Source organism: Sphaerodactylus townsendi, linkage group LG12, assembly GCF_021028975.2.
Source record: "Sphaerodactylus townsendi isolate TG3544 linkage group LG12, MPM_Stown_v2.3, whole genome shotgun sequence".
In the NCBI taxonomy this organism is placed as follows: Eukaryota; Metazoa; Chordata; class Lepidosauria; order Squamata; family Sphaerodactylidae; genus Sphaerodactylus; species Sphaerodactylus townsendi.
The window spans coordinates 22,049,039-22,066,302 of NC_059436.1; the positions used below are offsets into that span (position 1 = coordinate 22,049,039).

A 17,264-nucleotide genomic window follows, 5' to 3' on the forward strand; every position below is an offset into this window, starting at 1 on the left:
CTGCTTTGGAAGGGAAGGCTTGTGGCATTCATTCCCCATTGAAGTCCCTCCCTCCCCTCCCTAAACCCCGCCCTCTTCAGGCTCCACCCCCAAAGCTCCAGGTATTTCCCAACCCAGAGTTGGAAGTCCTGACTGCATATCAAAAGGATGGAGAGAAGAGGAACATTTGCTCCAACAGCTTTACTGGGTCAAACCCATGGTGTATCTAGGCCAGCATCCTATCTCACACAGTGGCCAACCAGATGCCCTGGAGGGCGGACAAACAGAGCATAGAGGCCAATGCCCTCCCCTGATGTTGCCTCCAGTGACTGGTATTTCAGAGGTTAACTGCCTCTGGGTGTAGAGGTTCTCTTCAGTCATGGCTGATGGCCACTGATGGCTGTCTCCTCATTAATTTATCTAACCCCTTTTAAAGCCATCTACACTTGTGAGTTTCACTACGTCCACTGCCTGTCCACTGCATCTACAATTCAATTACTATTGGAGCTGCCAGCTGCACACCACTACTCATTGAGTGCTGTCACATACCCACTACTCACTGAGGGGCTCTCACAGCCTGCTCCCTTCACCCTTTGTTATGCCCCGTTCTAGCATATGGAAGAAACGAGGGGGGGACCTCTCTCCATCCACTTCCTTTGCAACCTTCTCCTTGACCTCAGCCACTGACTTTTGCTTCCAAAAACAGACAGAATTCTTTGTTCGATGTAGGCATCTAATTTTGCTTCAGCCTGATGCCTGTGATTAGTCACACAACTCCTGCTGATTATAAGCAGTCGTGGACGCACAACGCAGTTCGCTGCAATAATGAGTCAAATGTCCAAGGCAAGATTTCTTGTAACGAATCAGAGCTTTTCTGGAGGCTCGCTTCCACTTTCCATTCTCTCCGTGGCAAGCAAGACTACGTCTAGCACAATTTTAACTTGCTTCACTGCCAGAGCGGGACAGATTTGCCCGTGGGCTGATCTTTCACCCAGATGTCTCCACCCACAGCCAGCCTGCCTAGCTCCACCCTACAGCCATGCTTTCCCCCCTCCCCTCTTTCATGCAGCCAGCTCCGTTCTGCTTCTCTAATTGCTTATATCAAAATATCAATATTTCAATAAAATAACAACAGAGGATTTTCCCAAGGAATAGTACTGGCAGGGTCTTTTTTTGGCTCCACCCCACCTCCCCCTGCTCTACATCCACCCTCCATGATGATCAGGAAGGCTTTAAAAAACTTTATTTCAAACCAGCCTGTCTTTTAAAACAAGCCTCTCTCTTCCCTGCCATGGCAGCAGTGGCAGGAATAGAGAGAGAGCGATAGGAGTGTAGCTTTAAAAACTGGTGCCCAGGGCATGCCCCGGGCATTGTGCCCCCTGCTCACAGCTTCCCCTCCACCCTCTCAAGAAAGCCTATTGTGCCTTTAAAATACAGCCTTCTATCTGAGCTCACCAAAGCCAGGAAGAGACTGGGGGTGGGGGCAAGGCCAAGGAAGGAGCTAAGGTAGGTTCACTGCAAGGTCCAAAGAAGAACAGCTAATCCCTTGCTTGATGCACTGATGGTGTTAGGATCATGCATCTGAATTCCCTGATGCATGTTTGAACTGCAAAAGGCAGTTGCTGTGGGCCTTGTGTGGGTCTGGGACTGTGGCTCTCAAGGCGAGGAGGTCTAGTGCTTCGCCCAACACCTTTTCCTCATTTGGACTCCCACCCCACCCCACCCCTGATCAGCCCAGAGTGGAACACTTCAAGTCTCTCTTCTCCGGCACCTCAGCCTCAAACAACATCATTCACCCCTCGCTTACACTACTCAGTATTTGAACACAGGATCCCAGCTTCAACTGACCAATGGGAAGCTGGGATTAAAAGGCAGCCTTGGGCCTCAGCAAATTCACTACTGTCATGAACTGAAGAACTAGGTTGCTAAACCTCGAATAGGCATCTAGATGTTAAGTGGGACTGCCACCTCTGGCAGCCCCTGCCAGCATGGCCAATTGGATCAGACATTTTGGCCAAATGGCCAATTGGCCATGCTGGCAGGGGCTGATGGGGATTGTAGTCCATAACATCTGGAGTGCCAAAGGTTCGCCACCACGGCTCTAGGTAGTGTCTGGGGATCTCCTGGGATTACAACTAATCTCCAGATGACAAAAATCAGTTCCCTTGGAGAAAATGGCTGTTTTTTGAGGGGGTACCCTAGGGCATCATAACCCTACTAGGGACCCTCCCCAAACCCTGCCCCCCCCCCCAAGATTCTGCTCCCCAAATCGTCAGGAATTTCCCAACCCAAAGCCAGAAACTCTAGAAGAATCCTTTTATCTCTACGCAGATTTTTCTTTCCCCCAATCCATCTCTCATCACCCGTGATGTTGTTTTGATGTGAAAATGCTGTCAGGATTCAAATACAAGGAGTCACAATAAAACGTTCCTTCCAAAAAAAATGACTGATTTCACTTCTGGCTATTCATCCATGGTTAGAACCCAACTTTGACCTGATCTCAAATGATTTCTGCCACATCTTGACAGTGAAGTGAGAAGGCGTAGGAGAGACTGGTGTGGGGTTGCAAGACAAGAATTGTTTATTCTTGATGGTGGCCTCAGACCAAACAGATAAAGCAGAGACTGGAGGAATCGTTCCTTCTTTAATTTGTCCCCATCCTCAGCATCTGGTATTCAGAGTTGGTGGCTAAATAAGATCCTGGGTTCAAAACCACAGCAAGCCCTAACTGGAAGCAATTATACTCACCCAGAAAAATTACCTGCTTCAATATAAGCCAATTTCAAAGGTGTACAAGTGGGCCATCAGGAGCTTTTCCCAAAGCCTCCTGCATTTACGGAAAACTGGCCAAAGTTGCAAGAACACCACCACTCCAGGTTAGTGTCAGAGCTCCATTCAAACTTGTTGTTCCCAAGCATTCAGGCAGGGGTGAAGTCCCAGGTCTTTGCATTCTACTTGCATTTTGCCGGACAAGGTAGCCCAGACACCCAGAGCATTGGCTGTTGCAGCCGAAGAGGGTGGGCGGCCAGGTGATCTCTCCTGCTACTCAACAGACCATTTGCAGGAATTTCACTTCTGAAACTCCGAGGAGCCGCTTTGCTTGCCCGTTAAGTAATGATCCATTTGCACAGCCAGGCTCCAAGGCCTGCTTTAATGCATTTGTTATTACTTCCATCTGAATCAGTTAAACGTCTTTTGGATTGTGTCAAGTACAGCAGAATTTATACCCCCAAGAAAGCCCACCCAAACGAAGCACAAGACTTCTATGCTGATTGAACAAAGGAGCTCTATGTTGGCCTTTTACTTGCCAAGAGATGGGAGGGGGGGCGCTTCCAAGAAAGGCTTTTACACCTCTATACCTCCAGGAACAGTTACAGCCCATTGCATATGTGGACAGCTTGTTCAAGCAGGGCTTAGCAGAATTATAGATCCAAGTAAATGCAGTGCACCACGACTGGTCCATTGGGGAGACAGACTCCCTCAGCTAATATAGTATTGACGAAACTTTTATCTACCCTCTCTGGTTTGCTGTGGAATAATAAAGAAGAAATACACACACGCTTACTTCCTCCCTCCTAGAGAAAGGATTCTGGTCCAACTGGCAGTTGCTCTGAGATTGGGGAAAGATCTGCTGGATTTGAGTCCGGTTGCATCTTAGAGGCAAGGAAGATTTTCAAGGTATGAGCTCTCAAGAGTCCTGGCTCCCTTCAACAGACACAAGCTGGAACAGGTCCAGAGGAGGGAAACCAAAATGGTAAAAGGTCTGGAATCCATGCAAGGAGAGACTTAGGGAGTTGGGGATGTTTAATTTGGTGAAGAAAAGGTTGAGAGGTGACATGATAGCCATGTTTAGATATTTAAAGGGATGTCATGTTGGTGAGGAAGTGCTCACTGCACCCAGATTCAGGGACCAGGAGTAATGGGTTCCAGGTGAAGGAAAAGAGATTCCATCTAAACATCAGAAAGAACTTCCTGACAGTCAGGGCTGTTCGACAGTGGAGTGCACTGCCTCAGAGGGTGGTGGAATCTCCTTCTTTGGAGGATTTTAAAGGGAGGCTGGATGGTCATCTGTCAGGAGTGCTTTGGTTGTGTGTTCCTGCATTGCAGGGGGTTGGACTTGATGGCCCGTGAGGTTCCCTTAGGCAAAGGGAAAAGGGAAACATGTGACAACCTTGAGCAGTAAGATCTATTTGGCATCTACTTCCTTGCCATAGGAAACGGAGATAAATCTCCTGACTCACAACCTTTAGAAGAAGAGAAGAGTTTGGATTTTATACCCCACCTTTCTCTCCTGTGAGGAGACTCAAAGTGGCTTACAAACTCCTTTCCCTTCCCCTCCCCACAACAGACACCTTGGGAGGCAGGTGCTGCTGAGAGAGCTCCAAAGAACTGTGACTAGCCCAAGGTCACCCAGCAGGAATGTAGGAGTGTGGAAATACATCTGATTCACCAGATAAGTCTCAGCCACTCAGGTGGAGGAGTGGGCAATCAAACCCGGTTCTCCAGATTAGAATCCACCTGCTCTTAACCACTACATCCCGCTGGCTCTCAGAGTTGGGCTGCCTTGGGTTTTAATCCCCTCTTCTCCAATGAAGAAGCTGCACCAGCACTTTAAAAACACATTTCAGTTTATTAGTCACTGGATTTCCTTTTTACCTTTCCACAAACACCATAAAAGCAGCTCAGTTTTCAGTCTTGCCATAAAAATACATTAAATATCATCTAATTAAAACATTTTCAATCCCAAAGTGCGTATAAAAAAAGAGTTACAAACACAGAGAAGTAAAAAAGACCCGGGAGACAGGAAGAGAAAAAATCTACCAGGTATTCAAAAGAGTTCCGCTGGTTGAGAGTTCCAGCTTCCTCAGAAGGCGGCAGTTTCTTCCCCAATGCTCAGAGCGTACAGAGCAGTGATGGTTGCCACTCTATCGGTTGGTGTTGACCCAGTGGTATCGGTCCACGCGGGGAGCGGCAAAACCTGCCGATGGCCGACAGGACTTGAATGCCTTGTATTGGAGATAATATGCGCTGAAGGGTGCTGGAGAGGCCGTCATGGTGCGCATCTTTCACGGTGGCTCACTGGGCCCAAAGATCGAATGGCTGCTTGCAATAGTCACTGCACTGATACCAAAGACAGAGTGGCAGATATGAACACCACAGCAGGAATACTCAAAGGGCTCATCCAGCGCTTCTATACCCAGTTAGCTTAAAGCCCTCAAGACTTCTTGTCACTCGGAATGGTGGGGCATTATAGAAACAAAAATTAACAAATTAGGCTATTGTATTGTCGAAGGCTTTCAATGTCGAATATTTTCAGTTGTGGATTATTAAGGGTCGACTGATGCTGATTGTGGCTGGCGCATCTTCAGATCCTGAAGATAGCCACAGATGCAGCAAAACGTCAGGAGAGAATACACTAAGCTCCCAGAAACCAACAGCACCCAAATTAGGCTATTCTTTGGACCACTCACATACCATCTAAAAGAGATCTCTTCCAACTTCTGAAGAGAAGGTTGTTTGACCAGGAACATCAGATCCTACCAAAAGACTTCCAGGACTTGTTCTCCTTAGCCTCTAGGTATCACCTACATTGGTAATATAGCCTCAATAATTCGCACCAGATAACCATGCCCAGGCCTCGTAGAGCAATGATGTGGGCCCGCTGCAATGCCCCTTCCATCAGTCAGACAACAGGGAGATTCACTCAAAACTCCTTACCACCAAAGGCTATGCATATGCAACGGAATTAAAGTTGGACTCTATAGACCATATTTTACCTTTATTGTCCACTTTACATAAGTACCCAGAGTCAAATACTTGTCACCCTGCTACTCAAAAAGAGTATGCATCTGACTTGGGTAAAAGATTACCTTCTGTTGGACAGCCCCAGTAGCGATGCAAACGATGCAGTCACCAAATTTTGGATTTGTATATAAACAGCTTTTAGGAGCAAAATCCTTTAACATCAGCCTGCTCTCTACCTGTACATTTATTTTAGTTTCCCTACTTCATTAAGGGATCTGTAGCATAATGTTGTTATGCCAATAAGCAATTTTGTTTGTTTGTTTGTACCCAGTTAGCCATAGCCTTGGGAGACCAGAAGAAAGTTGGTCACATAAGGCTAAACTTCGCCCCCCCTTCCAGCCCAGCCCATATGGAGACCTGAAGGCTGTTTATACACTGGTGTTGTGCCCCGCACTGAAGGGAGATTCTCTAAGGGGCAGAGCTTCTGTTACAGACGCCTCTCACACTCACTGCGCAGAAGATCCCTTGATCTCCACTGTTTGTGAGAGCAGGCAAAGAGCGACCTTTTTCCTCTGCTTTGCAGAGAAGGTGAAAGAAATGGCCCCATGTTCTTCTTTGCTTTGGGCTTATTGGCTTCACCTTGCCACCCCGCTCTACATCCGCCCTCCCCGATGATTGGGAGAGCTTTGCAAAAGTTTATTTCAACTTCAGGTATTTGTACCATATTAGATCTATCGAAATAATTATAGCTCCAATACAGGAATATCAAAATAGCAAGCCTCTCTCCTCTCCCATGGCAGCAGCAGTAAAAGGAAGGGTGGGAGGGGTGTGTGTGAGAGAGAGGGGGGAGCTACAATATTAATATAACTGCAACAACAACAATATTGATACAACAGTAATTTAAAGGGCTTTAAGAAAGCCAGCAATCTTGAGACTACCATGGGATGAGATCTGTGCCTTTAAGAGTGAGTTGATGGGCAGAGTTAAGAGAACCAGGAAAAGCAAAAACCCAAGAGAGTTCAGTAGGCAAGCCACGCAGTAGACACGGGAGTGCCTCCTCGCATGTATATGGAGAAACGCAAGGAGACCCCACTGCGCAGCAAAGAGCCCCAAGGTAAGCGTTCCATGCATAATGTGCCAGAACACCCTGTTTCTCACCTGGTAGACACTGTTTGGGTTGCTCACTGTAGGGATACTCTTGGCTTGCGCAGACTTCCCTCATCAGAGGAGGTACTTAGCAATCAGAGGTCGCAGCCTGTCCACAGCCTGGCTGATGCGTTGGGAAAGGTCCTGATCCTCTTCGTTGCCCTCAAAGTGGGCAACCGTGAAAGGTGGGTTCTTCTCACCGTATCTAGATGAAAGGGATGAAAGGTTCAGGTGAGTCACTAAACAATTGGAGGTATTCAGGGCAAAACAACAGCTTCCTTGTGAATGCAGCTAATCCGCCCTCTGCATCAGAACCACGGCATTCACACACACACAGTTATTTTGTATAGCTTGTGCAGGAGCAGCCCCTGTGCCCTGTTCAGAACTGACGCTGAACCTGGCAAGAAGTAAACAGAAGTAACAGAAGTATGGCAAGAAGTAAACAGCCATTCCCAGGAGCCAATGCATCCAGCGAGCCCAACGGTCTTGAAGAAGACGAAGACGAGGGAGGAGTTTGGATTTCTACCCCACCTTTATCTCCAAGGAGAACCTAAACTGCTTAAATCAGGGGTGGCCAAGCTAGAGGCCCAGATGTTATGACTGTTGGCACGATAGCCCCTGCCAAGCTTGGCTAATTCGGGTTTCACATGCTGGCAGGGGCTGGGATGGGAATTGCAGCCCATGAAATTCACCATAGGCTTGGCCACCCTTAGCTTAAATTCTCCACTCCATTTAACCTTCAGAACACAGCTGTGAGGCTGTCCCGGGGTCACCCATCCCTGGCAGATGGAGGATTCAAACCTGGGTCTCCCAGATCCTAGTCTGACACTCTAACCAATACACCACACTGCCTTTCCACAAAATACACACAGATGTCCCAGGCTGAGTCATACCAATTTTCCCTAAGGAGTCCCTTCGACCCTCCATCAATAGTTCATAAAGTTTTCAGTCACTTCAGGCACCAATCAGGGCAGAAAAGTTGGATCTTTCCCTCACCTGCAGCACACATCAAATGGATCCACCCAGATGGTCAGCTCCATTGGCAAGCCGAGTTGCCCAAAATCCACACTGCTCTCCACGCAGGCCTGTTCCAGTAGAGGATCTCTCATCTGAAATCTGTTTATCCTGATACATCTGGGGAGACAGAAGAGGTACCTGGCTAGTCCACCTCACTGGCGTAATGCCCATTGGGAAAGGTGGGCAGCTGCCCAGGGCATCACCTTGTGGGGGGCATCAAAATGCTGGGTTCGTTTTTGGGTATTTTAGTGGTTTTCATTTCGGTTAGTCCGCAGGGGCGCAATTTTTATAGTGGCACTCGTGGTCTTCAGCGTGACATCTGGAGACTGTCCCATGCTACCTCCAAGTTTGGTGAGGGATTGGTTCAGGAGTCCAAAGTTATGTGGACCCCCGTGCGGTGTTTTCCCTATCCCCATTGTTTCCAATGGGAGCTAATAGGAGATGGGGGCTACAGTTTTGAGGGTCCATAACTTGGGGAGTAGCATAAGGACAGTCTCCTGATGATATGCTGAAATTTTGGTGCTGATATTTTTAAAAATGCACCTCCTGCAGGCATCAATGTTCTGGTGCAAAAAAAAAAATTGGTCGTGGTGGAGTGGTCACCATGGGGCATTAACTCCTGTGGTTTTGCCCAGGGCTACAGTTTGCCCAGGGCTGCCTCGTTACGCCCCTGGTCCACCTTCTCTACCCCCCAAATTAGTGATCTTGCCCCATTTGACTTAGCCAAAAGCAAGAACCTCTTCTTGTGGGATGGATGTTCGATTCCTGCCATGCCAGACTACATACTAGGGACACAGTGAACTTGTCTGAAAGGGTAGGCCTCAGTCCAAATGTGTCCATCATAGGATTGAAAATGCTTTGGCTGCACATCTGTTCCTTTTCGACTAGTAGTGAATAGGTGGAATAACTGCAGCCTCCAGATGCTCGATTCAGTTTATCATCCCCTGCCAGCATCATGTTGGTAGGGGATGATGGGGAACTAACGGCTATAACATCTGGAGGGCCGCGAGTTTGACACCTATGGACTACAGGATGGACCATTCAGGTTTCACCAAGGATAAAGGTGGGCAAGTATTCATATAATAGAGACAAGGCCGTACCAGTTCATTTGGTACCCAGACATTATGACTTCATCACTGTAAAGCTAAATCAATTTATCTCTACACCCGTCTACTGTGAATCTGCATGCAAAGTGTCCACCAGATCCTAGAAAATAAAAACTCAAGAATGTATATGTGATTCTTTAACACCTGTACTGAACAACCAATATAGAGAGGTATTTAGCACTGGAGATTGATAGGCGAGGCGAGGCTGACCTGAGAAGCTACGCAGAATTGGCTCTGGTCAATATTTGGATGGTTGACCACTGTCAAAGATCAGGGTCGCTTCTCAGAGGCAGGCAATGCCAAGTCCCTTCTGAGCAGGTCGCTATATGTTGACTGAGACATAACAGTACTTTCTACAAGGCCTGCTCCAGTAAATGGCTTATGTAAACAAGCTTATGAGGTTTCACATTTGAAGTTTGCTAGGCATCAAGAGATGCCAACAAGCCTAAATTACAAGGGAAGGTGACAGTTTCCCATCTGAGATTTTATTTATTTATTATATTTATATACCGCCCTCCCCAAAGGCTCATTTTGAATTTCAGAATCTCACGTGTGAGGTTTGGCGGGGGGGGGGGGGTGTCTTGAATATTTGCCAGCCTTTGTTTCAGCTATGCAGTTCCAGTTTCAGATCCTTACCCCCATCACCCAGTAGTAGCACACCTCAAAGGTGCTCCTAGCATCTCTGATGTCACAGCCAACACATCCGGTTTGCCTGCCCATCAGAACCAGCAACCCGCGAGTCCCCGTTTTAAAGACGAGCCCATGTGCATCTCCTCTACCTGAAAGCCTGCCCTTTGGAGGGATTGTCCAGGTACCAGTGGTTCTTGTATTTCTCAAACAAAATCATCATCAGCTTGGATGCAAACTTCTCAGTTTGGTGTTTGCTCAGTTGGCCGTTCCTCTTCACCAGCCGCATGATGAAGAAGACTGAAACAGCAATTTCATCTTTCATATCTTTTTTTTAAAAAAAAGAATGGGGGTAGCTGAGTCTCCACTTCTGTAACACAGATGGGAAAAGATGAGGAGGGAATTTCTTTTAGAGAGGGCTTTTCATGCTTGACCCTTTTCCAGCCCATCCACTCATTTAGAATAGCAGCCAGGGGTTGCACAGAGATCTGTGCCTAGATTCCTACTTTGGTCCAGATGTGGAAGAATATTTAGAACATAAGAACATAAGAACTAGCCTGCTGGATCAGACCAGAGTCCATCTAGTCCAGCACTCTGCTACTCGCAGTGGCCCACCAGGTGCCTTTGGGAGCTCACAGGCAGGAGGTGAAAGCAATGGCCTTCTGCTGCTGCTGCTCCCGAGCACCTGGTCTGTTAAGGCATTTGCAATCTGAGATCAAGGAGGATCAAAATTGGTAGCCATAGATCGACTTCTCCTCCATAAATCTGTCCAAGCCCTTTTTAAAGCTATCCAGGTTAGTGGCCACTCACCACCTCCTGTGGCAGCATATTCCAAACACCAACCACACGCTATGCTGAAGAAGTGTTTCCCTTTATTAGTCCCAATTCTCTTCCCCCAGCATTTTCAATGGATGCCCCCCTGGTTCTAGTAGAGCCAGGAGAAAGAGAGAAATTTCTCTCTGTCAACATTTTCACCCCATGCAGCCTCTCCCTCCCAAGGAAGGTGTCTAACCACTCAATCATCATCCTCAAGCTGTCTCTGCACTTCTTTCTATCTCTTCAATATCCTTTTGGAGATGTGGCTTTAACAGAACTGAATACAGTACTCCAAGTGTGGTCGCGACCACCTGCTTTTATATATAAGGGCATGACAATCCTTGCAGTTTTATTATCAACTCCTTTCCTAATTATCCCCAGCATAGAGTTTGCCTTTTTCACAGCTGCCAGTTAGTGTTTCTGACATGCCCACAAGATAAGGATTGCTCTGCTACATCAGATTAACGCCTTCTAGCTCATATTCCTTTGTTAACTGTAGCCACACGAATGCCTTTGGTGGGCCTTAGAAATTGTCTAAAGGGCATAGCTGTCAGAGATATACTGCCACTGGACATGGAGGTTCCACTTTTAGAAAATAAAGCTAAAACAGATTGGCCTTTTAAAAAATGGTGTGGTGGGGCATCACAACACCTCATAGCAGTCAACTATTTCTTGGGCAAAGAATTTTTCCTTTTGTCTGTGCTGGAAAATAGGTCTGTCTACTCTCACAATAATATCTACAATCAGTTCAGCTGAATGTATTAGTCATGAAACAAACCATATGCCAATAAATCTTAAAATAAGACAGTCTTACCATCTAAAATAGTTACTGTTTTTTAAGTGTACATACAGTTTTAATTTTAAAATACAGATTTGGGGGTTGTATGATTTTTAAATGTAAAAAGTTCTGCCAAAAATTTTGTCACCTCCAATGTTGCGCAAGAATTTTTACCGCCCAACAAATATTGAATACAAAGATAATCCAATCTATCTCTCGTTTTAACAGAAGTGGAAAAACCCTCTGTTGCCGCCTACACGTATACTATTGACATGATAAGAGGATGCACTGCGCAGTTTCAATCTCCTGAACACTGCAAGAACATACTCTAAAAGAATAAGGAATACCAGTTAACCTACTATTAAGATTTTCAGTAGGAAATACATTTAACCTTGCCTTCGTGAATAGCCTTCTGTAATTCGGTACCATCAGTGTACTCAGATATAAAAGGGATCTCATATTTTAAATGAAATATAGCCAGAAAGCACGAAGATAATCAATTTGCACACCACAAGTTTATGCACTGCTGGGATACACATTCTCTTCAACAGCATTCTTCAACAGCCTCTCAATTGGCCATGCTGGCAGAGGGTGATGGGAATTGTAGTCCATAACATCTGGAGTGCTGTAAAGGTTCCTCACCACGCACTAGGATCAAGACCCCTGTCACAGCTTGGGCCAATAATTCCAGAGTAGCACGCTCACCTCCTCCACGCTAAACAAGAGGCTGTTTTAACAAGCACGTGAACTTCAGGAGAGGAAAGGTATGACCAAGAACTCTTCTGTGGAGTTGCTCAAAAACGAGGGCATAGTTCAACAAGTGAAAGAGGCAAGGGCAGCTGGGGAAGCTCTCTTCAGGAAGCTTTGAGGTTATTTAAAACCACATCTGAAGAGAAGCTTGGCCAAGATTGACACCGCAAACCAAGAAGGCCTTTGGCCAGCCGCTGTGGGAAACAAGATGTTGAACTTCACATGAGAGCCAACTGCACTCCTACAGTTCACAGAGGAATAGCCTAGCAATAGCTATTGGCCATCACAGCTAAATGGATCCTCCATGTTCCAAGGCACTATACCAGAGAATACCAACCAGGGAGAACAAACAGCAAGAAGAGGCAACTACCTTCATTCCCTGCTTGTGGGCTCCCCAAAAGCATGTGGTTGGCTTCTGTGGAAATTCAGTTGGATTGGCCTGCCTGGGCCCTTTTTGCTTCCTTCCCCCCTCCCCTTTACAAGTCACTAACAACAGTCACTTATAGTTCCAGCAGCACCCAAACTAGCCAGCTTCCCAGCTGTTAACCATAAGCAACAAACATATCACCTCCAGACGAGAACAGACGAAACCTCCTCTAGGCAGAGATGCTCTGGACACGAGCGTACACCAGCTACCCTCCACACCACCCAGGAACAAAGGAAGAGACGGAGCGTACTACAATTACTTTTAAAACCACCACGGTTGTGGCTTTACGCGGCCTCTACCAAACCAGCTCCAGTTCTCCTACTGACTAAACAATCCCCGCTGTTGTGGCTTCAGGATTATATGGCAGGAAGGGCTCAGCAGAGCTCCACAGCTGTGCCGCATCAAGCCGAATGCCTGCAGTGCTTTTAAAGACCCCTGTACGCTTTACTAACCCATCCGGACGCTAATGGTGGAGTCCGCCCTGCCAGCATCCTTCATTTTGATAATTCGACTTCGGCGCTACGTTCAAACCGGTAACGCTTCCTGAAAAGTGTAAGGACCGGTAAAATATGCGCGGTGCAAGTATAAACATCACTTCGGTAATCATGGCGCAGCCGTTGTGCGTTTCCGTTTTCTCTCAGCTCTACCAGTTTTCCACTTCTTGACTTCACAGCGATCCGAAGATGCCTGGTATCCTCGAATACAGGGGGCAACGAAGAAGCAGCCGTTGAATCATACTCTCCCCGGCAGCGGGCTTAAAGGTGGTGCGCATAAAAGCACTTCTGCCAACCGTAATAACCTGACGCTATTTCGGAAGGCATTTCTGAGGTGTTAAAGTTGGTTTGCCAGGCTAAATCAACCAGAATAACTTTGAACAAACATTCGAAGCGCAAATATTAAAGCAAAATGCATAACGCTGACCGAAAACGCAATCCCAAGCACGACCGCTGAAACTTACCAACGTTCGGTCCGGTAGAGCGCATGAACTTTTGAAAGCCAAACAAACCTGAAACCAGTTCGGCGTAAACGTTCCGCAATTAACCGAAATTAGTTGGAAAACAAGGTACCGAAATAGGTAAACGGGAATCAACAAATTCTTTATCCCAGGTTTACACCGGTAAAGCGCAAAGCCCATCAGCGTCCTGCGTTTCACCCGTCGTCCGGTAAAGAATACGCATCGAAGCCAGATGGTATTTTCCTCCCATGATGAACCGAAAAGCCCGCCGGTAGAGGGCCTGGCCCCCAGCGCACCCGCTGATAGGGGCACCGGTATCCCGTATGGAATAGCCGGCCCAAAACCTTCTACGCCAGATATGGGCGAATTTTCGGCCATTCCGCCAGCGAATAGACCTACCAAAGCCAACCCCTGGAAAATGTGTTCCGTCCCCGGCAGAGCCAATATTGCACTGATATTTCATTTGGCATGCTGGCATGGCATAAAGCTTCAACGGAAACCACAAACCACCCTCCCAGCGCACGCCTTCCAGCCCGAAACCTGCTTCGCCGAACGAAACCGCCTCAGTAAACCCAGCGGTAGCAATATAATTCAGCGTCACCGAATCGTTATCACATTCTGGCATGGGTGGCGACTTCACTGCGCCCGGCGATTCGAACGGTATCCCATAATTCTTCGACGTAACGGGCAAAGCCCGCCGGAAGGTTGTCAACCGCAACGCCTTCTGCAAACCGCCACAACCCGGAGCAAACACAACGTCAACGAGGAACGGAATAATAATCGACGCCCGGTGGCGAGCTTCCGAGCCGTGGAGGCAACCATAGCCTGCCAGCGAACCGTTTTGTAATCGAACAATGAGGTTCCCACCGGCCAGTTTAGTAAAGCGATTGCGGAGGAGGGCAGCTGGTCAACCCTTCAAACGTGGACGGACCCAAAATCAGGTGCGTGTAAACCGGCCCTGCGACCGTTGAAAATGGAATTGAAATGGACCGACCGGCCAGCCGGCCCACGAACAGAAATGGAAATGGAATGGAACACAGCCGGAAGGCAAAATAACGGAACCGAACGGAACGAACAACGGAACGGAATGGAATGGAACAACACGGACGCGGAACAACCGAACAAACGGAATGGCCCCGGCACGGAACAGCCGGAATGACCGGAAAATGGAATGGCAGCCAGACGAAATGGAAGGAACAAAATGGAAATGCCACCATGGACCCAGGAAATGGAATGGAAATGGAAGGAACACGGAAGGGACGGAAGAAATAGTGGAATGGAATACGGAACGAACGGAAATGGATACCAGCAGAAATGGAAGGAATGGAATGGCGGAAGAAGGAAACGGAAGAATAACGGAAATGGAACGGAAATGGCCGGAAGGAAATGGAATGGAAGAATGGAAGGTGGACCAGAAGCCCAGTGGAAGAACGGAAGAAGGACAGTGGAAGAAGGAAGGAATGGAATGGAACAGAAGGAACATGGAAGGAACTTAGGCAAGGGAAATGGAATGGAATGGAAGGAGACGGAATGGAATGGAACAACATGGAACCAGGTGATTCAGATGGAGCTGGATTAGGTTCTTTAAATAAAATGGCAATGGAGTTCTCATGAGTGGTGGCGGAGCCAGAAGGGCCCTAACAAAGCAGTGGAATGCGAAAGGACAGTTGCTGCTTCAAGGCAATGGGACCTGGGGGGTATGGTTGGGTCCAATAAGCACTGAGTGGGGGTGTCCGAAACAGCCGTCACTCCAGGACATATCAGCCATCCCAGGGAGTTCTCAGGCTATCGTGGTTTCAGTGCTGGATTTGGGACTCCCATCTGTTGAACTGAGCATGCTATGAAGCAGGTTTCTGTCTAGTCTGACCATTGATCCATCTAGCCCAGTTTAGTCCCCTCTGACTTTCTGGCAGTCCATTTCCAAATCACCTGTGCTCTTTCTGTAAAAAGGATGCCGATTGAACCTGGGACCTTCTGCATGCAAACGCTCTACCACTTTGCCACGATCATCTCTCTTTCATTACTGCACAGAAATAAAGTGTCCCTCTACTACACAGTAGAGATCTTTCAGCACCTGCTACTGGAAATCCTTTATCCCAAACCCCAAGGGATTGAAACTGAGATGCTTTACATGCAGCATATACAATCTGAAGCCTCTCTTCTCATGAATCGACCTTCTGCCAAGCCATGCTGTTGGCTCTGGTCTGACTGGCAGAAGACTGCCAAGGCTGAAGGCAAAACAGGGCCTTCTGCACCATGTTTAGTGCTAGATATAGCTGTGGCTCAGTGGTAGAGCACCTGAGGTCCCAAGTTCAATCCCCAGCATCTCCAGTGGATCAAGCCAGAGGTGGGATCCAGCAGGTTCTCACAGGTTCCCAAGAGTAGGTTACTAATTTGGTTGCTGTGTGGCTCGGCTGTATGGTCAGAAATTCTAGCAGTGCCCTGGACGCTTCGCCTGCATCTGTGGCTTCGCTAAACGTCATGAGACAATACATATGTTACCACTATTTGTGTAAAAGCCAAGAGGGGGTTTACCACTGGTATTTTGCCATCGATTTTTTTGCCCTTTAGGTACGCCCCTCCACTCAGCAGTAGCAACAGAACTTGAAGCAGTCTAGCAGGAGGTGCACCGGCGTGCGTGGCAGCCTGCGCCTGCGTGCATTCGTTTCCCCAATTGCTGACCATGCTATAGCCGCGTCCTTGCCACAGCCCCGCCCAGGAATGCCCCGCCCCCAGAATGCCCAGCCCCGCCCCCATCGGGCCCCGCCCAGCCCCATTGGCGCTACGCCACAGTTTGAATCCCACCACCATGGGAACCTGTTACTAAAATTGTAAGTGATGTGAAAGACCTCAGCTTGAGACCCAAAGAGTTGCTGCCAGTCAGAGTAGGCAATACTGACATTGATGGACCGAGGATATGATTCAGTATTCAGGCAGCTTCGTGTGTTCATATGTACATTCATATACCATTTCTGTCAAGGACTCAGCCTTGTGATGGATAAAGGAATCTCAGGGCAGATGGTTTCTGGCCCTTCATCTTTCGGACATGAGCCATTCATTGGCTACATCATCTATCAAACCTGAATACAGAATGTTGTGACATCTGCTACGATCGAATAGACCTTCCAACCTCTCAGCTTTACAAGAAGGAAAAAGAGAACGTGGGCGCTGGACTTGTGCCGGAAAACCAGCCTCGTTACTAGGCAGTGTAGTTAGCTGATTGACAAACACAACAGTCACTAACAACACGGCCAGGTAAAATGGCCTGCACTTGCGTGAAAGATGATGGGTATAATTCCCCCACAGGGATGGTAGAGCCATACAGAAGCCACCGTCCGAAGATGATGTCTAGCAAAAAGCCGCCAGTTTGTGGCCTGATATTGCTCTGGATTGTTATAACTGCCTGCAAATTAATGTAAAAGGGTGAAATGTTAATGGTTTTATGGACGCCCATATGGAAAAATTTCCCTGCAGCCAGAGAACTCGAGAACGAGATAAAAGCTATCATTGACATCTATACGTCAGTTGTTTAATAAAAGTTACCAGTTCCTTTATATTTCCATGTCTGTTTTCTTTCCTTTGAGATAGTTTCAAGTGGGTAGTGGTGTTGGTTTGCAGCAAAGGAACAAGATTCAGGTCCATGTTTCTTGTCCTAGACTGAGCAATAAGTCTCTTTGGATGATTATCGGCTTTCATCGGGTCGGAATAGTTAGGCTGTGGAAGAACATCATAGTATGCCTTCGATAGAGGTGGCTGGCATCTTCAGAGGATCCTCTGAAGATGCCAGCCACAGATGCAGGCGAAACGTCAGGAGAGAATGCTGCTAGAACACGGCCATACAGCCAGGAAACCACACAGCACCCAAGTCTCTTGATCTTTCCTTGCCTGCCACCCTACTAGGCTTTCAAATTCCAGGTG

General features: G+C 47.5%; 1 protein-coding gene across 1 annotated transcript; it reads right to left on the bottom strand.

Moving 5' to 3' along the window:
* Nucleotides 1–4,658: 4,658 nt before the first annotated feature.
* Nucleotides 4,659–12,608, bottom strand: BTG4 (BTG anti-proliferation factor 4). Its single transcript, XM_048513151.1, has 5 exons — nt 12,533–12,608; nt 9,773–9,990; nt 7,867–8,004; nt 6,949–7,075; nt 4,659–5,042 (listed from the first exon to the last, which is right to left on the bottom strand). The coding sequence occupies exons 2-5, from the start codon at nt 9,943–9,945 to the stop codon at nt 4,905–4,907; spliced, it is 576 nt and encodes a 191-aa protein (XP_048369108.1). The 5' UTR covers nt 9,946–9,990; nt 12,533–12,608; the 3' UTR covers nt 4,659–4,904.
* Nucleotides 12,609–17,264: the final 4,656 nt, after the last annotated feature.

Excerpts from the sequence above, each read along its gene's own strand:
- BTG4 (XM_048513151.1), bottom strand. The coding sequence starts at position 9,945 with ATGAAAGATGAAATTGCTGTTTCAGTCTTCTTCATCATGCGGCTGGTG. Across the intron at positions 8,005-9,772 it reads TCCAAAGGGCAGGCTTTCAG|ATGTATCAGGATAAACAGAT; the intron begins GTAGAGGAGATG and ends CTGTCTCCCCAG. Across the intron at positions 5,043-6,948 it reads TGATTGCTAAGTACCTCCTC|ATGCGCACCATGACGGCCTC; the intron begins TGATGAGGGAAG and ends CCACCGTGAAAG.